Raw genomic sequence first — 24,904 nt, forward strand, 5'->3', positions numbered from 1 at the left:
TACTAAAAATAGAAAATAAAATAAATAAATAAATAAAATAAGGTAAAAAACAAAAAAAAAAAGTTTTCAAAAATGTTTTGATAATTATTAATTTACTCTTTATTATTTTCACAGAGCTGATAAAACATGTAAGATTATGAAGGAAAACAAAGGTGGAGTAGGCTAAACCAGTGCCTCCACTTTTTTCCCCCCGGCTCCTTTCGGTCATCACGGTGCGACGGGCGGAGCAGGAGGCCGTTCCTCGGCTCCGGAAGCTGAGTGGCGGACAGACTGAGCTGCCTCAAACCCCTGCAGAGGCAGCTCGTGGTGCTAGAGCTCGCGGACAGGTCCTCCTTGAAGGGTTGCAGCAGATGGGCGCTCGTTTTTAATCTTTGAGCGGCTCTTACGGGCGGTCACATTCAAGTAACTCCACCCACCCTGACAGTAACTCCTCAACAGGTCAATACTCTCCTCTTACTTTCTCTGGAGTAAAAACAAACACCGACACGAGTGTTTGTTTGTTTTTATCTTTAACATTTTTTTTTTAATCTTTAACATGCTCCTTGTTACTGTGTTGAAGCCGCCCACTCGGGGTACGCTGCGAACAAAACAAGCGGGAAATTCCATCATTCCATCAATTTCCCTGGAAAAACGCTTCCCTCAGGCACCGGTCATCAGCGTAAAACCGGAAAAGTGGTAGTTCCCTTCAAAATAAAACGCAGAATGCAAAATTTAAGAACAGCAAATTGTATTTTGTACACTGTTGTTTGCAAAAGTTTAGGCACCCCTGGGCAAATTATATGGTTTATTAATTATCAAAGTGTAAAGAAGTAAATCCAACCCCTGCAGCAAACAGACATTGAAATGAGCCTTTCTTCAAATGTTAATGCACTGTTACTTTTTATGTTATGAACTTGAAAATTAAAAACAAAAACAAAAACTGAATAGTAACTGTGGCATGTGTGAGAGTTTGGGCACCCTGCTAAGTCAGCGCTTAAACACCCCCCCCCCCCAGACTCTGCCAACTCAGCATGGGGGTAGACACATTCTGCTCCGGGGGTTGTGTGGCAACCAGTGGCACAGAGAAAACACAGATTGAGTGAAGAGTGGGTTGTACTAAATATCATCAGATTCTGGATGCACATGTCCTGCAGTCAGTGAAAACTATATGGTTTCAACAACAGCAGAATAATCTGAAGCAGATCTCATAGGCTATATTCTTTTGTATATGCAACAATTACTGTTTATTTTCTATTGTTTCATTTAATAAAAAGCGACAGTACATTAACATTTTAAGAAAGACTCATGTCATTGTTAATGTCTGATTACATTTGCTTTTGGCATGTTCACTAAAGTAAAAGTGACGTCTTCCACCACTGCACTCAACAATAGTAAATTTTTTTAATTTTTTAATTTTTCTCACATTTTAAACTCTAAACAGTCAGTCCATAATTAAAGAAAACAATTTTCAGTTGTATTAATAATGAATCACTGTTTTTCTATGATGAAATTTAATTAGCCTACTTGACACACAACAATTTGAACTGCTAGCTAAACTCAACATGGAAGATTAAGTTTTATTTTGAAGTTCTGACCGGAAGCGGATTAGTTTACTCCCGAGAAACAGAAGTCGCAGGTTGCAGCTCGACTCACCTCTGAGTGACTCTCCGGTGTTGTCGGTGAACCGTCGTCACATTTCCTCGCCAGGAGCCGGCGTGGTGAAGCAAGGTACCGGTTAAGAAAAGGTGGGTTCCACCCGACCGCTGCTTCACGCGCTGCCTATTAATTAATCAGCGAAACGATAACTCCACTTAAGGAGCGTGAGTTTCGAAGTGGGTTCAAGTGTTGACCAGACCCCGGAACCTAAACATGTGGTTACGGTAAAGTCTGAAGCCACACAGAGACCGCGAACTGAAGTCAACACGGAACTCCATTAACATTTTCACTTATTTTAATTTCGTACTCGCGGGGATCGATACTGACGTTATAACCACTGATGCTCTAGTTTGCAGGGGCTTTTTGTACTCATCGGCTTTCATATTATTGTCATATATCAATATACACGCAGTATATCTGTGGTATTTAAATGCTCTCTTTATATAGTGACTCGTAGAACATTTTTCTTCAGGGTTTCAGAAAGTATTTACAGTGAGTTCAGGTTTGCTTTAACTTACCAACACTGGTTTCCAGCCTGGGGCTTGGGCCCCCTCAAGGGCCCGCAAGATAAATCTGAGGGGTCAAGCCTTAAAGGAATAGTATTTGTACTTGTACTGATTTTATTACAAATATAAAGCATGCAGTCTGGAACCAGGGGAAACATGTGACCAACAGAAACACCTACCATCACCTTAAAAGTCACTGATTAACACCAAATATGTCTTATGGTTAATCTGTACAAAAACTGAAATGTTAAAACAAGAGTTGACAGTTTTAAGGGATTGTCTATCCGTCTGTTGTTTGAAAAATGTGGTATTAACTTGTTTGCAGTGTTTGGTTTTTTTCCGTTGCATTAGTGTGTCGTAATTTTCCTGCTCTGTCAAAACCACCTGTTCGTCAGCAGCGCTCTCCCAGCAGCAAACTGAACTTGACCTCTGACCTCTCGATTTCCCCTGACTTGCAAGTATAGAGCTGCAGCGATTAATCAATGAGCCGATCGACAGAAAGTTCATCAACAATTATCGGGATAATCATTCATCATAAGACATTTTTCACTATTGTCAGGCCAAATGATTAATCCACTGATTGAATAATCGGCAGATGAGTTGATAATGAAAATGATCAATAGTTGCAGCCCTGGTATTCTCATGCTGTTTTATCAGAGGGTCAAAGGTGCAAAAAAGAAAGAAACTCACTAACTTTTCCGTTTAATTAAAACTAGTTCTGTCAGTTTGTGTGAGTGTTTGTAGTCTCCACTCAGCATCTGTGGCTCCTTGTCCCGAGCAGGGGGGGTGAAGTCATGTTCAGACTCCTCAGTCACCAAGGTAAGAGGACGCGGAGCTGCCTCGCAGGCCAGCGGCGCTATGAGCACCACAGGGCCGTCATGGCCATCCGCCGCGAGGACATCAACCCCTGGGAGAGGAGGGCGCCGCTCGCCCCGCGCCATGTCAAGGAGCTCACCAACGCCGGCGTCAAAGTCCTGGTGCAGCCGTCCAACCGCAGAGCGATCCACGAGAAGGTGAGACGGTGAAAAGAGACAAATGTCTTTTAAATTTTAAACCTCCACAGTGAAAGAGGTGCAGAATGGTTTGCACGTCATTGTAGTAGTTTTGCACGTTTCTGTAGTTATGTGTATGGATCTGGTTCTGTGACGTTTTGCAGGTGACGGTCTGGGACCTGGAGCCTCACTCAGTAACACGGTACCAGTCTGAAGTTTAGGTTAAAGTGTGTTAAGGTGAGACAGCACTCAGGTGTTGCAGCAGCAGCAGCAGAAGAAGAAGAAACAGGCCACGTACAGTTGGTACACAGAGACTGAGAAAACATCCCATAAATCAAAATAAAATCTCTATTCAGATACAAATAAACAGCTATAAATACAGAAGTGTTGTTAATGTTCAGTGATGAAGACTGTCTCCCAACATATTGCATGGTTTTATTAGTGAGAAAGAAAAATAAAATGCTTTTATATAATATTGTAAAATCTCTTGGTTCCGCTCCATCCTGATTATCAATCCTTATTATAAAACCAGCAACAAGCAAAACAGTATTTGCAGCTGCTGAAAGAGTCTGAGAGCAGCACCCCCCGAGCTGTCTCCTGAAACTTAACCTGGTGGAAACGATGGGACTGATAAACGGTCTCCAGTAGCTTGTTTCACACACTGAACGATCCAGGTGTGTGTGTGTGTTATCACGCTGTGCTGTGCTGTGTTGTGTTGTTTCTGCTGGTGGCCTGAGTCGGCGCTTTGTTATGGTTTCAGTACTACATGAAGGCCGGGGCCGTCATCCAGGAGGACATTTCGGAGGCGTCGCTGATAATCGGAGTGAAGAGGCTGCCGGAGGAGAAGGTCATTCCCAGGAAGACGTACGCTTTCTTCTCCCACACTATCAAGGCTCAGGAGGCCAACATGGGGCTGCTGGAGGACCTGCTGAAGAAGGTGAGAACACTTAGAGGAGCCTGAGACACCAGCACAGTGCACTCATTATATAAAGATCCCTCCTCACTGATGTACAGTGCACTGTTTTTCCACTTAGTGCAGAAGAACTTGACTTCTGTTGCTCACACACACACACACGCACACACACACACACACACACGCAGGGGATGTTATTATATCTGGCACTTAAACTCAAGGATGAACTGATTAGACTTTCATGGCCAGAGGTCAAAGGTCACAGTGACCTCACAAATCCCATTTTTGACCATGAATCAAGAATTCACACGCTAATTAACTGCAGCTGGTCTGAACCTGTGCTACACACCACAGCACTGAGACCTTTAAAGTTCATAAAACAGCACAATGATGTAGTGAAAGATATTTTTTTGTATCACTTATCTTTATTGATTTTGACTGGTTTAGATATAAATCCCTCCGTCCATCCCAAACCTCTCACCCAGGAACTGATATATAATTTACTTAAACATATAAACATATTCCTGTATATCAAAGGGGGGGGGGGGGGTTACTGACTCCAAGAAATAAATCCAATATTTTATGAAAATCACTTTTTAGTTTGCTGGTTAATGTAAACTTCTCAGTCGCTTTGCAAGAAGAGAGTTCATTAAGTCAAAGCTTCAAAGAAGGACCACAAACACTTTTCATTTTCTAGCAGTGAGACGTTTAGTGAAAGATATTTCATTAATTAGAAACTCTTCTGTCGCCTTTGTGCATTTGATTTTCCTGCAGATTCAAACTCCCCCAAAAAAACTACAACGATGTTCATTTTGTCTTTTCAGGAAGTTCGTCTGATCGACTACGAGAAGATGGTCGACCCTAACGGCTACCGCATCGTAGCGTTCGGTCAGTGGGCCGGCGTCGCAGGTAGGACGGAAAGTCGGTCGCGTCCTGGTTGCGCAGCTGTTGTCGGGGAAACTCGGAGACTCGTACAGTAGATGAGAGACGAACTCTCTGTTCAAACATGTGAACTGTTTGTTTAACGTGTGAACCGACTTGAACCTTCATCATTTCATCAGCCGGACCTGAAGCTGTTGAGTCAGACTTGTGTCAACACGAAAACAAACCAGTCGGTCTTTCCTCAGAGGAAAAACTCCACGCAAACAGAAAGTTCCCAAAAACATTTCGTCTGTGTTGCTTCAATCTTCTCTGTGCAACGTTAAAGAGCCACAACTCCTGTGGTCGTGTTGCTGCAGGTGCAGAAGCAGCAGAACACAGTAGATGCATTTGAATACAATAGAAAAACAGTGGAAAGTCGACACACACACACACACACACTGACATTGTTTATTAATTAATATTTTCTTATTAATGATTCATATTTTTTCTGACGTTTATTAAGAATTTTTTTCAGAAATTCAATTAAAATTTTGTGGGGATTTACTTAATTAATTTTGAGATTTTATTCATATTTTTTCAGAGATTTTACAACATTTTTTGGAAATTGTATGAATATTTATATTTTTCCAACATTTTGTGAATATTTGTCAGAGTTTTCAGATATGTACCAACTTATTTTTTGCCTATTAACTGGGGAATATTTCAAGTTGTGTTTAATCAGAATGAATCTTCCTTTTTATTTTTTATTCGTTTGAAGGAATGATCAACATCTTGCACGGACTGGGGCTGCGCTTCCTGGCTCTCGGCCACCACACTCCCTTCATGGTGAGAGACTCATTCTTCATTCCTTTGATCCAAACACACAAAAACAACTTTGTCCTTAACGTCTTTTATTTTGGCCTTAAATCTGACCTTAAGCTTCCTGCTTCCTCGTGTGATTCCCGTCTCTTTCTGTCTCCCAGCACATCGGCATGGCTCACAACTACAGGAACGTCAGCCAGGCCATCCAGGCAGTGAGGGATTGTGGGTACGAGATTTCCATGGGCCTCATGCCCAAATCCATCGGCCCCGTCACGTTCTGTTTCACCGGAACCGGCAACGTCTCCAAGGTAATTCATTAAATTAAATTAAACCAAAAAAAACAAACGAACACAACCCAGCGGCTCCAGAGTCTTTTTCTTCCCTGCAGGGAGCCCAGGACATCATCAACGAGCTTCCTGTTGAATACGTTGAACCTCACGAACTGAAGGAAGTCTCTGAGACTGGAGGTCTGTCTGTCTGTCTGTCTGTCTGTCTGTCTGTCTGACGTTTACCACGTTTCAAAGCAGGAAACTTCATAGTGAAGAGCAAAAAGATGGTTGGGAAGAAAAGAAAAAGAAAAAGTTGTTTATGCTGTTTATTAATGTGCCAACATGGATCAGACAGCACTCAGGGACAGGGAGGACAGTGTGCACATCTACTGTGTCCTCGATTTAATTTAATCTGTCAAAGTTTGTGCAGCTCTTTATATTTCCTCCTGACTATTAAAGTGTAATACTGTCACTGTACAGTGTTAATTTATCACATAATGTATCTGGGTCTATCTTTAGTCGTTGTCATTGTGTGTGATTTAGACCTTAAGTGGATCCTTTATTTACCTTGTTGTTTTTGTAATTTATGTGAACAGCTACGTCCATGCCTCCATCATCATCCTCCTCCGTCTGTTGTTGTTGTTGTTTATTGTTTTCCCGTCAGACATGACCAAAGTTTACGCCACCGTTCTGAGCCGACACCATCATCTGATGAGGAAGAGCGACGGCATCTACGACCCCATGGAGTACGAGATCCACCCGGAGCTGTACACCTCCCACTTCAGGACCAGCGTGAGTCCGCTGGCTTCTGTCACACAACCCCCACCCCACCCCCCCACTACACCCACCCCCACACTAACCCCTGTTACAACACCCCCTCGTCCTCGCTCCCACCTGCCGCTGTCAGTCCGTCAGGGGCCTTGTCCTCTGGTGTCAGTCAGCGGGATCGAACACGTGCTGGTTGGTGAGGTTGTGTTGATGCCACAGAGTCCGGCTTAAAGCACTAATCTGCCTCATCAATAACAGTTCACACAACAAGACAGATTATTGTTTTCATGAATCATTTGTTCTTTAAAATGTTCGGAGTCTAAATGTTAAATTCATTTTTATTTACAGGGAAATAAGTTGTTCATCTCTGATCCTCGCTCTCACGTCTCGCTCTCTGAGGACGTGGTCAACGTAGAAATGTTGTGTCATCTCTTTCTGACCCGCAGGTGGCGCCGTACACAACCTGCCTGATCAACGGCATCTACTGGGATCCCCACACCCCTCGACTCCTCAGGCGAATGGACGCCCAGAGGCTGATGAGACCTCCCAAAACCCTGTCTGTAGCCAGCGGCGGGTCGCCGCAGCTGCCGCACAAGTAAGAGCGTGAGCTGTTCACCACACTCTCCCAGTGTCGGTGTGGTGTTCCTAATAAAGTGCTCAGTGAGCGGTCAGTCGTGTTTTCCGGTGTGTAATGAGCGCTGGAGGTGACGGAGCGATGTGCCTCACACACTGACGGTGACTGGGGTAAAAGTGCAACCAAGGTCGCTGCCGTATCTCCACAGAGGTCGAAGGTCACATGGTTATCTTCAGCTGTGTGATCAGAGGGACAGTTCAGCCTGTCGCTCTGACCTCACCAACACCTCTCTCTCTCTCTCTCTCTCTCTCTCTCTCTCTCTCTCTCTCTCTCGCTCTCTCTCTCTCGCTCTCTCTCTCTCGCTCTCTGCAGGCTGCTCGCCATCTGCGACATATCAGCCGACACCGGCGGCTCTATAGAGTTCATGAACGAGTGCACCACCATCGATAAGCCTTTCTGTATGTACGACGCCGACCAGCACATTGACCACGACATGTGAGTCCCACACGCTCATGACCCGCGTCTCTTCCCCCGCGCCACGTCTCTCTGGCTCTGTGTTCATTAGTTCAGATAAAGACTGAAATTGATCTCATTTATTTTTATTTGTTGTTTCTGTTCCCGGCAGCGTGGAGGGAATCGGGATCCTCATGTGCTCCATCGACAATCTTCCCGCTCAGCTCCCCATCGAGGCCACGGAGTACTTCGGAGACCGACTCTTCCCCTACATCTGGGAGATGGTAAGACATGTGGGCGGTAGGTGAGTGGAGAACAGCTGGTGGTGTCGTCGGGTTTCTCTCTCGCTCTCAGCTGCTTTCGGTTTCCCTGCCTGACGTCGGGGGGAGTTTGCTGTCGGGGGAGTTTGCTGTCGGGGGAGTTTGCTGTCAGGGGGAGTTTGCTGTCGGGGGGAGCGCTGCACCGGGTTTCACGCGGTGAACTCCGACACAAAGGGACAGGTGCTTTTATCCAGTTTCTTGTTATGTAAGTTCTGTGTTCTGTCATCATCAGCTGCCGTCAGACGCCACCAGACCCCTGGAGGAAGAGGACTTCAGCCCGCAAGTCAGAGACGTAAGTTACGTCGTATTGGTTTGCTACAAAAACATGAGATCTGCTCTCTCAACATCACAACTTCGTTTTCTAATTTAGCCAAGAATTTTTTTTTTTTTTGAGAAGTCATGTTTTGTCAGTTTGGCATGAAAGCTCTAAATACTACAATACCCATGAGCCTTGGCTGCTGTTTCTGTGTAGAAGAAGCTGGGAGAGAATCAGAGCTGAAGCGAATTCAAAACACTTGGTTGTTGCCGTTGTGAACAAAACGCCGCCATCGTCTCTGAATTCATTCAGATGAACCCAGAAATGAACAGTGAATTCATTTAAGATCTTCAGCCTCCAGCTGCTGAGTGTATTGTGCAACATGTCCAGGGAAACTTTGGTCTGCTGGTTAATGTACATGACTCTTTAACATGTGTGAGCCGTAGCTCATCAGAGTCGACAGTCCCACTTTTATGCATCAAAACATCTGAAGCACAAAATGTTGTGAATGTTGTCAATCTCAGTAAATAATCAATATTTAAGATCTTCTGCTGCTCCGCTCGTTTTCAGGTTGACGCTACAGATTGTCAGTATTAATTAAAATAGCTTCATTAATGTGAGTGCTGATTCATTTAGTGTCTACCACTGAAAACTGATCGCAACTGAATCTTTCAGTTTTGTTTTTTTTTTTAATAACTTTAGTTAATTAAATGATGAAATCTAAACTTAACGAGGTCCAATGAGGGATTCAAAAGGATTCAGATTAGATAAGTAGATTTGATTAAAGGCTATTGAAGACCTAATTAAGAATAAAACGGCAAACATTTGACATTCATTCAGTGTTTGATTCTTTCAGCATTATTATTTATTATTATTTACAATCTTTATTAATTTGACAATATTAATTGTACTCCTGTGCAAACAATTTTAAAATAAAAAAATAAATATTTGTTTGTTATCACCTTTGTTTCTAAAGGCTGTCATCACTTCAAACGGAGTTCTCACCCCAAAGTTTGAATACATCGAAAAACTTCGAGAAAGAAGGTAAGACTTATTTCAGAGTCCTGTGTGTGTGTTATACGGCACGTTATCCGTTGTGTTCTGTGTTTGGGACTTTGTTGAAAGCATACCTTTTATTTTATATTATATTATACATGTAAAAAAAAATTACATTGGCACACACCTGTTCCATCTGCGAGTTAATGCAACCAGTCAATGGATGACATGTCTAAAGATTACGAGACAGGTAACATTTAAACTCTCATTGTTTCTCATGTGCTACTATAGCTAACCTTTGTTAGCTTTCGAAACTGTAGTGTTTGTGTGATTTACAGTTGATAGCAGCTTATTAAAGGAGCTATTTGTAAGTTTGCTATTACCCCATAGCAAACGTTAGCATTAGCAGCTGTTTACTCACCAGTCTAGAAGAAACTTATTTTCTTCTACTGAATTAGCATGCTAACCACCTTGCTCCAGCCTGTCCCATCATGTAATGCTATTGTGCGATAGTGAGTCTCCAGAGTTGGAAAACAACCCTCGTTTAGCTTCTCTTCCTATAACTTCTCCTACTGAAGTTAGCATGCTAACTAGCTAGCTCCAGCCTGTCACGCAATGCTATTCTGCGATAGTGAGTCTCCAGAAGTGGAAAACAACCCTCTTGTTAGTTTCTGTTTATATCACCTCTTTTCCTCTACTGAAGTTAGCATGCTAGCTAACTAGCTCCAGCCCGTCCCATCATGTAATGCTATTGTGCGATAGTGAGTCTCCAGAGTTGGAAAACAACCCTTGTTTAGCTTTCTATAACTTCTCCTACTGAAGTTAGCAAGCTAATTAGCTAGCCTGTCTTGTAACTCTGCGATACCGAGTCACTGTAGCGTCCAGTCTGCCCTGAAGAAGTAGCACTTCTCAGAGGGCACATTATAACCTCTTGAATTGTAAATGCAGCAATGTCTGAAGCTCTTGACTGGTAAGTAAACAGCTGCTAATGCTACCGTTAACTATGTAGCAATAGCAAAACTTAGAAATAGCTCCTTTTTTAAAGGTTTAGTAATATTTGTGCTCTATAGTCTCATGTTCTTGCTGTTTTCCCTCCCTTACTGTTTAATCCTAGCAGTTTGTGATGTTTTAGTGTCCTCCAGCGAGCAGAACTGAAAGCTGGACTCGTAGCGACTAACCATCACCTTGTGGTTGTTCCTGCACAGTGCTGCCCTCTGGTGTCTGCTGTGCCAACCTGCCTCTGCATTAACACCTTGCATGGCTAGCGTGCTAGTAAGCTGCTGCTGCTAGCCAACCTCAGACGCTGGAGTTTGCCTTTAGGTATTGAGGGGTAGAAACATTTTTTCTTCTTAATTTACACAAAAAAAAAACGCCATCACCCCGGCTGTCGCCATCAGTCTGTCTTGTTCATCTCATTCTGGCATGTGATTTTTAAGTTTGGACAGTTTGTGAAATCTTGGTAGCTTTTCTTCACACGAGTCAGATGAGAGGATGAATATTTCTGTGTGTCCCGTTCTGGGCTTAGGTCCAAGATGTGATTAGCTTAGCTTAGCTTAGCACAAAGACTGGAAATGGGGGGGGGGGCTGCTAGCCTCTCTAAAAAGGCCATATACGCTGTGTATGACATTCATGTAACATGATAAAGAAAGCTAGTTTTGGCAAATCTCCCAAGTGTTTGTGACTGTAGATCTTTAAAGTTGTTCCTCTAGCTAATGTGTAATCTACATGATGTTAGCACTCAAGCTAATGTTAGCTAACTTGACGTAGATGTTTTTGGTTTGGGTTTTCACGCCCTGGACCTCCCTCTGTCCTGGACTCAAAGAGATGAATTCAATCTTCTCCTCTGACTCCTCTAAAATAAAAATCATTCGTCTGCATGTTTATCATTTATCAAAAGTCCTCCGTCGTTCTGTTCATTAAGTTTTATCTTTTAAACCTGCTTTGATTCATTTCTAAATTCTGTTGATTGATTACACATTTCTTTTCATTTCATTTCATTTTCACATTTCTCTGAGTTTATCTGCAGCGTCAGACATTTTAATGAGCTTCTCAAATATATTCAGCTGCTGTAACAGTAATAATGTTTGTTTCTGTAGATTATTAACACCGGGGCTCAGTGCAGCTTTGCTCCTCAGCAGCTCTTTAAACAGCCGAGTGGAGCCTCGTATCATATTTAGGCCACACTAAGGCTTGATGAGTTTTCTTCCTAATTGATCCCAAGTATCATTTTTCCAGACAAGCCATGCCACCAAATCTTAATCCTTTTGACTGAGCCGGGCTCCTTAAGATATGTAAACTCGGGGAGAAATCCTCCCAAGGGAACGTCTCTCTTTTCTTTTCTTTTTTTTTTAATTAAGAAGACGAGGCGCGGCGGCGGGGCGGACCGCCGGTCAGTCCCGCTGTGACTCGTGCATGTGTGCGGTGTCGCATCCAATTAAGCCAAAGCTAACGAGTCCAGGGGTCTGACTCCTGGGGGATTTGAGGCGGGTGGTGGTGGGATATTAATGCCACAGGTCACTTGGAGTGATGCCTCTATTATAGTGTTATTGTTGTTATGGTGTTAAGATAATCCAGCATGCAAAATCACACTTTTTAACTGAATCAATTTGTTTAGAGAAGACATCAGTTTAATTAAGAGGCTCTGAGAGCTGCTGTGGTGCAGACACGCGGCTCTCATACTGTGGGTTACATATGTGACCAGGGCTTTGGACTGAACATCAGCACTCTCTGAACACTGGATATAAACCATGTCTTTAACAGCGTACTGTTAAAGAAAGTGAGACTGTAAACTGAAAGTGAATTCACATTTTAAACATTCTTTCTTTACTTAAAAAAACTTTCCATAAGCTGTTAGAAATTTATAATAGAAATAAAGTTGTTACGAATGTTGGCCATGGCCCCGATTACCTAAAAAAATGTAGATGTAGAAAAAACTATTTGTTGAATCAAGGTACTGATAGAATTAATGCTACAGGTATTTATTATTTTAGTATTACTTTAAGGTTACCAGGATTTTAAATCATTAAAATGTATGAATGTGTATGAATTAATTGTACTACTGCTCTATATTTATTGTAAACTTTAACATTAATTATTACAAACTGTTGAATATTTAACAAGTTAGTAACATTCGATATTAATTATATTTCACATGAAAAACTGTTACACATGGAAAAATTCAAATCCAGTAAAATGTGATTTTCAGCTGTTTCACTCATGTGAAAATGTGAAACCAGCTGTTTGACATTTAATATAACATTTGAAACATCGTCTTAAAAGATACAGTAACACGCAGGCATGTGTGGTTTTCAGACATTCATTTTACACGTGCGTTTATTTTGTAAGTGCAATAACAAAAGAAAAATTCCGGAAATCTGCAAAAATCCACAGATTTGTATTTTTAAAATTTCTTAATTTAATTGGTTAATTGATTTTTTTTTTTTAATGTGTTTTTTTATTTTTTAATTTCAGCATGACCTCCATGTAAATAACCTGTCTGTTTTCCATCCTGTACATAATTCTTGTACAATCTCCTCTATATTCAAGAGATATTTTAACGGATACAAACTTTTTCTCTTGTTCAGTAACATTTTGAATAGTGTCACAGAACAGAGACATAGTGTCAGTTATAAAGCAGATTGTACCCCAACACCTACAGATGTTTAATCTTAAGTACGTTACACCATCCATTTAAATGCATCTGTTTCATGAACATCTCAACGACTTCCTCTGTGTTGCTTCCATCTGTGGCTCAGGATTCAACATCCCGGCCTCCAGACACGTGGATGGAAACACACTGAGCCTCACTGATGTTCGTGTTTCTAAACTCAGTGTGTCTGATGTTGTTCAGGGAGAAGGCTGAGATCATGAAGAAGAGCGGGATGAAGCGAGTCCTGCTGCTGGGCTCGGGATACGTCTCCGGACCCGTTGTGGAATATCTGACCCGCGATGAGAGGACCCAGGTCACTGTGGGTGAGTTCGACTTACGAACTCATGAGTGACATTTGAGTGTTTTTAAGGTTTTAGTTCGACCCAGGACGCCAGATTTCTTGCAGTTGAGTTTTCTTCCAGTGACATTATTTTCCTGTTGTGTTTTGTGTCTGTGTTCAGCGTCAGTGCTGCTGAGGCAGGCGGAGGAGTTGGCGGCCAAATATCCCAACACCATCCCCGTCACGCTGGACGCCAGCAGCCAGGAAGGACACCTCGACTCCCTGATCAAAGACCATGACTTGGTCATCAGGTACAGCTGCAAGTCACGCTGTGTTACAGAAAAAAGTCTCCTCTTAATGAAAAATTCTGTTCATTTTTCAGGCAGTGTTTTTCTTTTTTCTTTTTTGGCCCCGCCCCCAAAAGTAGGCGGAGCCCGAAGAAAGGTGTGTTTACTTTATCGGGCTTCTAATCAACTTCTAGTTTTTAAGCTTCATTCGCTACATTTTGTGACTGTTTGGGTCAGCAAAAAAAACAAGGACAGGTGATCTGCTGAACCTTAACAACCAATAAAAGCAAGAGTTTACATAAATAAGGTTTTATTTTACAGGTTCCATATTTTTCCCTCATAATTTTCTGAAAATGAGCTGCTATGTAACTGTAAATTACTCTATGTCCAAAAACAGCCACATATACATTTTTGGTAAAACTGTTTTTCACATACCTACAACATAATTTATATTACAACATAATCATTTTTTTTTAACTCCCTTCATTGAAATAATCAGGTAATTTACAGCTGGATACCAGTTAATATGTAGGAAGTGAAGAGGAAAGATTCCAGGGAATTAGAAGTTGCAGAAGTTGTTAAGCAAATTTTATCTTGATCAACCCAGGAAGTGCTTTTTTATTTCTTCATGGCAGTTAATTAATGCTGTTATTTTATTATCAGCCCCTGAGAAGCTGTTATGTTCATTGGAGGGATGACGCATTGTGGACATGTCAGACTCAGTTTGTCAGGCTCAGCTTTGATCAGTCCTCTCGATGTGAACTCCGTCCGTCCATCCGTCCGTCCGTCCTGACCCGATCCTCTCCCTCTGCTCCTCAGCATGCTGCCGTACTCCTTCCACCCGCTCATCGCCAAACACTGCATCAAGAGGAAGGTGAACATGGTGACAGCCAGCTACCTGAGTCCGGCCATGAAGGAGCTGCAGAGCAGGTGACGACGAGAAAACAGGAGTTCCTAAGATTTCGTCGCCATTTACTACAAAATTAATTAATTAATTTCATACTTTTGTCCATAATTCAAATTAGTAATAACAACAGGGAACAGTTATAACATGTATTCAGTTGTAATTTAGAAAAAAGAACAAGAAATGTTTTACTGTTGCTGCAGGTTTCATGTAATATCTGTGTGTGTGTGTGTGTGTGTGTGTGTGTGTGTGTGTGTGTCTCAGTGCGGAGGAGGCGGGCATCACCATAGTGAATGAGATGGGCCTGGACCCAGGTATCGACCACATGCTGGCGATGGAGTGTATCGACCAGGCTAAAGCCGACGGCTGCACTGTGAGTCAACACACACACTCTGACCCTGTGTGTGTGTGTGCGTGTGTGTGTGTGATAATGATTGTTTGAACACATGTAGGCAGAGTCGTATTGAACCGTGACACAGACTGAACATGAGTCCAGGTGACGTGGTGTGTGTTAGAAAACAGCCTGAGAATATTTCAACCTGTTTCTCTAAAGCAACAAGGACTTGATTTAGTTCTGGTTCTGACGGACCCGGGTCAAGCACAAGTCGATGGTTTTGATTATTGATTAGTGTTATAAATGAAGCCTGAGAGGATTCAGCGGAAATCTGTCCTGAGACTTTGACTCATGACACATTAACAGCTGATGTTTGTCGTTTACGTTAACTTCCTGTACATCGGCATTTATTCACCAAGTCTGTTTCCATTGCAGTTTAATTTTTAATTTACACCTCAGCCAAGCATAAAAACTTTTCTATGGTATTTCAACATTTTTAACACTCGTGTTTTCATATCTGTTTTTACTCGGGTGTTTGATTTATTTCTTTTCACTTCAAGAATCAACAAAATATGGAATTTGTCTTTACAACTGAACATTGTTTTTCTTGCCAGAGAACATTTTTTTACACTTTGAAATGTCCCTCTCACTACATATCCCCATCACCACTGCTGAAGAAACATTGAAAATTTGAACAAAAATGTTCAAGCACCGAGTGTATATGAAATACTAAATATCTGCAGATTCGTTAAGATTGGACTTCATTTCTTTGTTTGTCAATTTTATATTTCTTTATTTGATAAGGACAATACATGTTAATGAAAGTCAGCACAAAATACAAGATGGTAACATGTCGGATTTTAGCTAAAATGCTAAAATGCTAATTTACATCCACAGTCAGGTAAGGTTGCTAGGTAACGTAAAGCAAAAACACACAACTACAAATATAACATACAAATAAAAAGACGAATACATTTTGCTGCATACTGAGGTAAGAGTGATCACAGCTCTGGTTTGACTCTGTCTTTCAGATGTTGGTGTATTGATCGTCCCCTAATGATGATATTTATCTTAAATCTGTTTTAAATTAATCACCAAACAACATTTAAACTTTAAAATCATGCAGTGACTCTGACCTCTGTTAAAACGAACTCATATCAAGTTGCTTGACAGAAAAATTGAATAATTGAATATTAATTCCTTCCGGCGTTGTTCAGGTGGAGTCCTACAGCTCGTTCTGCGGAGGTCTTCCTTCTCCTGAATGTTCGGACAATCCTCTTCGCTACAAGTTCAGCTGGAGTCCGTACGGCGTCCTCCTCAACACCATCAGCCCCGCCATCTTCCTCAAAGACGACCAGGTACAGAGGCCTCAAAGGGCCGTCGATCAATGATGATCGTGTGAGTTTGTTCATGAATGACACTGTCTTCAATCCGTCAGAAAGAAACTGAATCTTTGTGTTTGTGTCTTCTCCAGGTGGTGAGCATCCCGGCCGGCGGCTCTCTGATGGACTCCTCCACGCCGATGGACTTCCTGCCCGGTTTCAGCCTGGAGGGATTTCCCAACCGCGACAGCACCAAATACGCCGAGCCGTACGGCATCCAGAGCGCACACACACTGATCAGAGGAACACTGCGCTTCAAGGTACAACGGACACACACACACACACACACACACACACACACACCACACGTCCGCTAAAAGCTGTCAGCAGCTGGAAACTGCCACCGACTTCTAACGTTGGTGTCATTTCATTGTGAGAAGTCTCAGCTTTACTCCAGTAACCTGTTTGTTGTCGACTTAATCTGTGATTAAGCAGTTTTTCATTTTGTCTGTAAAATGTCAGACATTTGTGAAAAATGTCCCTCACAGGTTCCCAGAGCCCAGGTTGACGTCTTAAAAGATATTCTGTTTACAGTTTTATGAAAAGCAGCAACACGTCATTATTGAGATATAGAAACTCATTTCTGTCGAATGTCAAATCGAGAAAGAAGCAACATCTTAATTTCTCTCCTGATTTGAAATGAAGAAAAATAAATGCAGCAAATATATATACATACATGCATACATACACAACCATGTTTTGGTTTTCATTACAGTTCAAGGATTAAAATGGAAATCACTTAAAGCTCCTCCAGTGTAAAGGTGTGTGTCCATGTGTAGTGTGATTATAGATCAGGTCTAAGTTCTATATTAATACTGTGAAAGTATCAAAGCCTCAGTCCACAGAGAAATGCACACAGCCTGTATTCAGAAACTGAGCCTTAAAACCAGCCGTCAGGACTTCTGGAACTTTGTGATGTCACAACAAAGCAGTCACCAAGCCCCGCCCACCTGGACCCACCATCCAAACCTTGCAGGATTTGGTTTCTCTGAGTGTTTTTAACCTGAAATCTGCTTTATTTTTATTGGATCACTCAGAAAACAGTCAGCCAAACAACTGAATTTTACCTCTTGCATGAAATGTTTTTAAATCCTTTAAATGTTCTTGTGAGGTCTTATGATCCCCAGATCTTAACTGTGTCCTCGTCCCCTGAGTTTACAGGTCTGTGTATAAATAAATAACAAATAGATCTGAAAACAAACAAGTACAATAAATATGTTAATATGTAATAGATATGTTGTGGTTATGAGCATAACATCAAGGCTTTCAAACCAGGTTGTTAATCACTGCGTCCCCTGTGAGTCCAAAATCAAACTGAAACTAAAAGACTCAAAATAAAAGATTTTCTTCTTCTCAGCAGTTCACAGAAATATATATTATATATATGGATAAATGTTTGTTTGTGTCGTTGATTGAGTCGAGCTCTCGTTCTGTCCCGCAGGGCTTCTCCAAGGCCATGAGTGGTTTTGTCAAACTGGGTCTGATTGACAGCGAGCCTTGCCCCGTCCTGCAGCCCACTTCATCTCCCGTCTCCTGGGTAAGAACCTCCTTTCAGCGTTTAAAAAGGGGATCATGAAAACAGTGAAACACACGGCTGAAAGGCGGCTGAGCTGTGCCTCCCACTTCATCCTCCAGCCCGGCATTCACGTTTATAAAATGAGCTGTTTCTGCAGATCTTCCACTTGAAGCGTCCGACCGTGGAAGTGGGTTTTGCTGACGAGTCTATTACTGTTAATAGCTGCTTGTCAACATCAAGGCTGCGGCGAGCCGAGGCTTTCTGACATTGATGAGCGTTTACAGCAGGATAACGTTTGTCGTCTTTTATCCTTTTGAGATGAAAGAGAAACAGAACAGAGCTGCGTGTTTAGAAATCAAAAGACAAGAAGCAATTTTTAATCCTGCCACTCGTCTTTCTGAAAAACGCGCAACAAAGAGAAATGTATAAATAGTGGCCCACCTGCAAAATTTAACCTTGAAGCCCCTTAAAAGGTTCATGTAGCCATTTCTGAAAGTGTCTAATCTCCATTTAGAAAAAGAGGGCAGTCAGGAGATGAAGGTAAGAGGAGCTAGGAGACATACCAAGAGCCATAACGAGGAGTTTAAGGAGACAAACTAGGAGGTTTAAAGGTTGGATGTGTGATGGTCTTAGAAGTCTGGAGCAACTGTGATCTGTTCTCTCGTCTCTACAGAAAGATCTCCTCTGTAAGCAGATGGGATTGTCCTCGTCTATGTCCCATGATGCCTTTGAAGAAGCCGTATACGAGCGCATCGGAAAGGACGACTTCAGGATGGACACGCTGAGATGGTGAGAGACCAAAGATGGCTGTCAGGCTTCTCACCGGTCTGTCAAACATCTGGGACATCAGGGTAACATCTGGAGAGTATCAGACCTGCCTCTGTACTCTGAGGAAAATACATCTACAAACAAAACAAGTTCTTTCAGCGAAGAAAATAAAGTTTATTTTGATTATTTTCAGTCCAATATTTATATTGGAACCAACATAATATTAATCTCCATTTTAATACATTCATATATGTGATTTAAAGATAGTTTAGTGAAGATGTTGGTCCTGAAAAAGATGGTTTTACATCACAGATAACACGCAGGGAAAAATCAGTAATTTAACTCGATATAGTCCCAGAGATTAGTTGGATTTTGCTGCCCAGTTTTGAAGTTATTGCAGATTTTACACACACTAGAATTACAGGCATCATTTCTATGACATGATTAAACAGATGCCAAAAAGTTTCAGGTTCTAGTTTAAACTCAGTTTTTAGCTTCGTGTTGCCTACACCACTCTCTGTTGAACAGCTGGTTATCTGCTCTTAAAAAACAGTCCGATTCTTACGACTAGTTATCTGGATGTCCATTTGTCTGTGCAGCTCGGCTCTGAGCGGGCGAGGCAGATGTGATGTCTGCCGCTCTTCAAAGTTGGCATCAGCGCTGTGGATGGCGGGCTGAGAGCAAGGCCGAGGCTGCTCCTCCTCTCCACACTTTTCACTTCTCTCCTCATTGAGCGGGCCTTAAGTGGTGTAGTGTGCACACTCCTCAATTTAAATCAGCTTTTTCCAAGGGTGTCTTCAGACCAAGGCTCTGTGCCGTCATTGTTGTGCTGCCGCTGGCGGTGAAGGGAAGAGGGCCACGCTAGCATTGAAACGTAAATTCCTCCGGCGTTGAACTGTTGGAAACATTCCATCTCTGCCTTTAAAAGGGTAAAAAGCCAACGCGCTCACAGCTCAAATTGAATGACTTGTTGTTCATTTATTCAATTCACCAGCAAAGCAGCGACAAAAGCAACTGCTCATCTCTTTAGATTTAGCCAAGGATGTGTGGGCTGTGGGCTGCAGCGCTGCTGGGGCGTTGAAGCAGAGTAATTTTCTTTTAAAGCTTTTAATACGGCTTTGTGAAGGTTATTTTATTGTGAGGAAAAGTCTTGTTTTTTTTTTTTTTGTGTGTGTGTGTCTCTGTGTTCAGGTTTGGGATGCTGAGCGACGAGGCGGTGCCTCACGCCGACAGCGTTCTGGCTGCTCTGGCAAAACATTTGGAAGCCAAACTGTCATTTGGTGAGAAACAAACTCATTTTATTACCACGAATCAGAAGAACATGAGAATAAAATATGATCGGGGGGGGGGGTCTGCAGGGCTTGGAAAGTCATAAAAAGCATTGATTTCAGTTTCCTCAAAAAAGCCATTAGACAGTATTACAAATTCTTGAATTTAATTTTAAAGGGTTTTAAATGTATTTTCTTGCAGTATTGGTTATAAAATGTTTTTGTTTGTTTGTTAAAAAATGTCTAGAGTACCATTGACCTGAAGAAAATCATGTAAAACTAAAGGTTGGACCTGAAATGAATGGATCATATTGTAATGGGTTTATCCATCCATCCACTTCCTGCTCTCCCTCTAAATCCATAATCTCTAACCTCTTAACTTCTGTTTGTACCTGCTTTAATTGATTTTTTGTTACATTATTTATTAATTGCATTTATAGATTCTCCTTCTTTTATCTTCTGTCTTTATTATTTTGCAACTCTTTGTTTGAGACATATTTAATTAGAAATGATTTTTGGGGTTGCAAGTAAAGATTACTTATATCTTACTATCGTTTGGTAGAAAACAAAAAAAATACCTGCCACAATTTTCTAAAGTCCAACTTAATGTAATTAAATATCTTATTTTGTCCAACCATCAAATGACAGACTTTTAAGTGATCATCAAACAGTTGACAGCTTATTTTCTGTTGATTGGCAAATCGATTAATCATGTAATTGTTTCAACTCTAATTGTTATATACTGCTGGGAAGTACAGACAAGAATGTGATTTAAATGTCAGTAAATCCATTTACGTGGTAAACAGTTCTAGTCCATATCATTCATACTGATTTTCATTGATATTTTTCATATGAAACAGGTATTATTAATGTGAAACATATCAAATGTGTTGTGTTATGTCTAGTATTAAAAAGGTTGAACGCTGCACAAACCCTGATAATGATTTCTCTCCCTCGGTCAGATAAGGGCGAGCGAGACATGATCGTCATGAGGAACGACGTGGGGCTTCGCCACCCGACGGGCGAGCTGGAGACCAAACACATCAGCCTGGTAGTGTACGGCGACCCCAGCGGTTTCTCTGCCATGGCCAAGACTGTAGGATACCCAGCAGCCATTGCTGCTCGCATGGTCCTTGATGGTCAGTAACATCACTCAGGAAGATTTTTGAACTGATGATGACAGCCAGTCAAATTGAAGTAATAAGCAGCTGGTTAAAAAAATAAAATGAAACAAACAATTAGCATCATTAGCATACCCTCTTTTCAACTCTGGCTGTCTTGTCATTGGACAGACACGGGATGCAGTCACATTATAGTCAGGCAACTATGCTGAAAAAACTGCCATTTATGACACATGGAAAAATTCAGTTCAATTCAATCAGCTAACGTTAGCTTCACAGACTGACAGGACAAGCTAACATTAGCTTCACAGACTGACAGGACAAGCTAACGTTAGTTTATCCTGTCAGTCTGTGAAGCTAACATTAGCTTGTCCGGTGAGTCCTTGAAGCTAACGTTAGTTTGTTCTGTTAGCCTGTAAAGCTAACGTTAGGTTGTCCTTTCAGGCTGTGTTCACTGATGTGTAACCTTCTATATGTTCTAAAATGAACTGAAGCAAGTGGCTGTCTGAAAGTAGAAAAAGGTGTTAGATGATTTTCTGACCAGTTTGTCCACCGAACAGCAGATATAATGTTGAATACGTGAGATAATGTTACTGAGCTGAAGCTGTGCGTTTGTTCTCTGCAGGTGAAATCAATACGAAGGGTCTGGTGGTTCCAATGACAAAGGAGATCTATGGGCCGGCGCTGGTCCGACTGAAGGAGGAAGGACTGCACTTCATGTCCAAAAGCACCCTGGAGGAGTAGAGCCGATAATCCTATCCAACACCTCCAGAGATAATGTACAGAATCCACACGCTATTAGCTGCCTTTTCACCAATTTGCTGCTGATAAGCAAAGTTATTTTTAGTGTTTAAATGAAACTTGGACTATTTGATGATGCTTTAAAACCCCGTTTGTTAGGTCAAAAAGCTGAAAAGGCAGCTGGTGATGATAATCAGTTATAAGTTCAGAGATCAGTTTAATATGAGCATCCTTAGTTTGGCTGAATTTGCATCTGTGCCAAGCTGAAATCACTTTTTCACCGGCGTTGACTGTTACAGAGAAAATTTCTTCTGTGAAGATGTGTAAAAGGTCGACAGATCAAACACTATTTTAGGCATTAGAAATTTAAAGCATTAAAAAAGCACAAACATCTCTCATTATACCAGCAAAACTACTGTAGAAACAAGGTCTGACTGAGATTGAGACTACATTTCCCAGAGACTATCACCTATTAAAAACAAGATAAAAAGTGAAGCTTTCCCACAGGGGGAATGTTGAGTCTACGTCAGTCTATTAGGAATCAACAAAGCTGTTAAACCTTTCCATGTTTTAACTGTCCTTATTCCCTGTTAGCTTAAACAGCATCTGCAAGCAAGACATCGCCTTAGTTACAGACAGTGTTTCTACAAAAACATGTTAACAGTTCTCACCCACTATATAATATCACATTATGTACCGTTCAGTGTGAAGTCTAACGAAGCCGAGAGCAACTGCTAGTGATTATTTTCAGCTGGTTTGTTCAAGATCATGAGTATTATTTTATTTTTTGCTGGTAAATAATTTGTGTTGCTTAAACAACATGTATGGAATTTAATTACCTCCCAAATTACTTCAAAAATATATGATAATACTACAAATTAGTATGAAAGTATGAAATCAGTATCTATTGGCCACCACTTAATTATCTCGTTATTTTGAGATTGTTTACATAACATAACAAAGATCAGAAAATTTGCGACTCTAACCTCTATAGGGATTCTATCTAAAACAACACTGCACATTTTAAAGACACAAGGTTTGTCTCCTTTTTCTACAGAAAAAAAAGAAGAAGAAATGAATAAATAAATACAATTAAAACTGTAAACATAAGGGCGTTATGGCAGTTGAAAAGATAGTGAAGCAGCGATGAGTCTTTGACTGTTAAAGCTAATGTTAGTGCTAGCTAGCTGCTAGCTAGTTACTACTGGAGCTAGCTAGTAACTGACAGACAGTTGGTCGAAAGTAGAGTAGTCAAAATCTGTTAAACTTTTTATGTACATCATTTTTCTGTTTATGTTTTTAACCTTAAATACTCTGACTCACGACCTCCAGGATTCAGAATTGACATTGTTTTGTCATGTCATTTTATGAAGCTAATGTTAGCTTCTCCTGTGAGCCTGTTAAGCTAATGATGGTTTCACTGAAGCTAATGTTACCTCACCAACAAAAGTGGAGAGCAGCTAACAGTGTCATTGATGTCACGACATGGTAATACTTTACTATTAGTCCCCCATTTCAACATTTAAAAGCAGTATTTAAACATTTACTACATTTTAGTTTTATTAACCACAGGTTTTAGGTGCTTTGCCAGGTGTGACCTACCTGCAGTTTGTCAGCATTACCAGCAGATGTATGCAGCTGTTAACATTACACATAACGTCACTTTCGTCCATGATTACATTTCAATATATTAAAGTCAAGTTTACCGCTAATGTTATATCTCATTAGCTAAATTGGTCACTATTCCTCTAGAAGTTTACTTATAAGTCAGTAAAAAAAAAAACACAGGGATCTCAACAAGTATCATTATTTTATCTGATTTATTTTCATAATACAAATGTATTTTGTTTTATACCACATAGACCACAGTTGTGCGGGTAAATTTATATAGAATAGCTATTTAAATTTCAATCACAATATTGTTTAGAAAAATCCAAATTGAAAACATTGAATTTAAAATTATCTTATTGGATATTATCGCAAAAATAAATACGAGCACTACAAATCTTTGGAATATTATTTATTAACTCATGATCGATTCGGTAACTGAAACATGATCAGTAACAGCAGCACTTGGCTAATGTTAAGCGCAGAAGTACAAGTCTTGATTTGTTTTGAATTTGTTTTGAAGAGTGAATTCTGTATTTGCGTTAAGTTTCCCAGACTGATGAGTATTTATTGTTTGCCACCTGAGCAATATTTATTTTATTTTTGGGGGTTTTGTGTGGTCACCTTATAAACGGTTTGTTACATACTTTAAATGGAGAAAGAAAACCTAATGTTGTACCTGAGATATATTTTTTTAAATAATATATCAATATGTTTTCCTGATATTTGGTTTATATGTTAGCCTCCAGAGGGTTTTAACTGCAGTGTGTTGTTTGAGATTTTGGTAGATATGCAGGTTTGGATCTGAATGACACACTTGACTTGAAAAAAGAGAGAATTTAAATCAAAGTTTTACAAATTCATGTGAAACTATAAATCCCATCAACACTAACACATTAATGTTTGTCAAGTTGAATATTAATATCATAAAATATTAATGAGTATTGATTTGATTTTACTCACTGATTTAAACCTCCAACACGAACACGGTTTTTATTTTTATGTTTAATTTTTTGTTTTGTCTGTAATGTCTGATTTGACATTTAAGCAAATTCATGATTACAGAACTCATGTTTGTTTGTAAAAGCTTGTTTTGATAGCGCATTTTTACTTTATGAAAATGTAAAAATGGTTCAATAAAAAATCGCTTTGTGAATATCTTTGACGTTTGGCTAATTTTATAATCGTTGCTTTATTTTCTCTTCAATGCAAACGCAGTTCATTCATTTATTGTTTTATAATTTTTTATAAATGTATAAAGTATCATTTTTTCATCCAGCTCCACAGTATTAGTGTCAAGGCAGTACCACTACAGCACCACTACAGTACCACTACAAGTAAGAAGGAATTCCTTTTTTCAGAATGGTATTGGGATGATCTGAGTTATTGAACTGTTCCTACAAAACCTTCACTCTCAGATTTTATTGTGTTGCAGATCCTCCCTGTTAACGGACAAAATCTTGCAGAAGCAGAAAGCTGGAGCAGTGAACGGCATGAAGGTGGATGTTGCATTATAACCCGGTTTGATTATTTTTCAATTTTGATCAATCCCTCTATTATCTCTTTGATTAACTGAATAATCATTTAGCTTATAAAGGAGAAAGAAAGGCCTGCTCCTTTCAGCTGGCTAATTTCAACCATGTCAGTCAGATGGTATTTTTAAGTTTTACTTGTTTAGATT

General features: G+C 40.6%; 1 protein-coding gene across 1 annotated transcript; it reads left to right on the forward strand.

Annotated features, from left to right (window-relative positions):
• The first annotated feature begins 1,606 nt into the window (after nucleotides 1–1,606).
• Nucleotides 1,607–24,383, forward strand: aass (aminoadipate-semialdehyde synthase). Its single transcript, XM_022764573.1, has 24 exons — nucleotides 1,607–1,724; nucleotides 2,924–3,154; nucleotides 3,894–4,070; nucleotides 4,871–4,955; nucleotides 5,686–5,753; nucleotides 5,891–6,037; nucleotides 6,118–6,196; nucleotides 6,663–6,790; nucleotides 7,213–7,361; nucleotides 7,713–7,835; nucleotides 7,966–8,077; nucleotides 8,346–8,405; nucleotides 9,346–9,413; nucleotides 13,216–13,337; nucleotides 13,476–13,605; nucleotides 14,401–14,511; nucleotides 14,750–14,858; nucleotides 16,037–16,177; nucleotides 16,294–16,461; nucleotides 17,643–17,738; nucleotides 18,391–18,506; nucleotides 19,677–19,765; nucleotides 20,716–20,892; nucleotides 21,500–24,383. The coding sequence occupies exons 2-24, from the start codon at nucleotides 2,936–2,938 to the stop codon at nucleotides 21,616–21,618; spliced, it is 2,793 nt and encodes a 930-aa protein (XP_022620294.1). The 5' UTR covers nucleotides 1,607–1,724; nucleotides 2,924–2,935; the 3' UTR covers nucleotides 21,619–24,383.
• Nucleotides 24,384–24,904: the final 521 nt, after the last annotated feature.

This window comes from Seriola dumerili, unplaced genomic scaffold, assembly GCF_002260705.1.
Source record: "Seriola dumerili isolate Sdu_G_001 unplaced genomic scaffold, Sdu_1.0 BDQW01000550.1, whole genome shotgun sequence".
Lineage (NCBI taxonomy): Eukaryota > Metazoa > Chordata > Actinopteri > Carangiformes > Carangidae > Seriola > Seriola dumerili.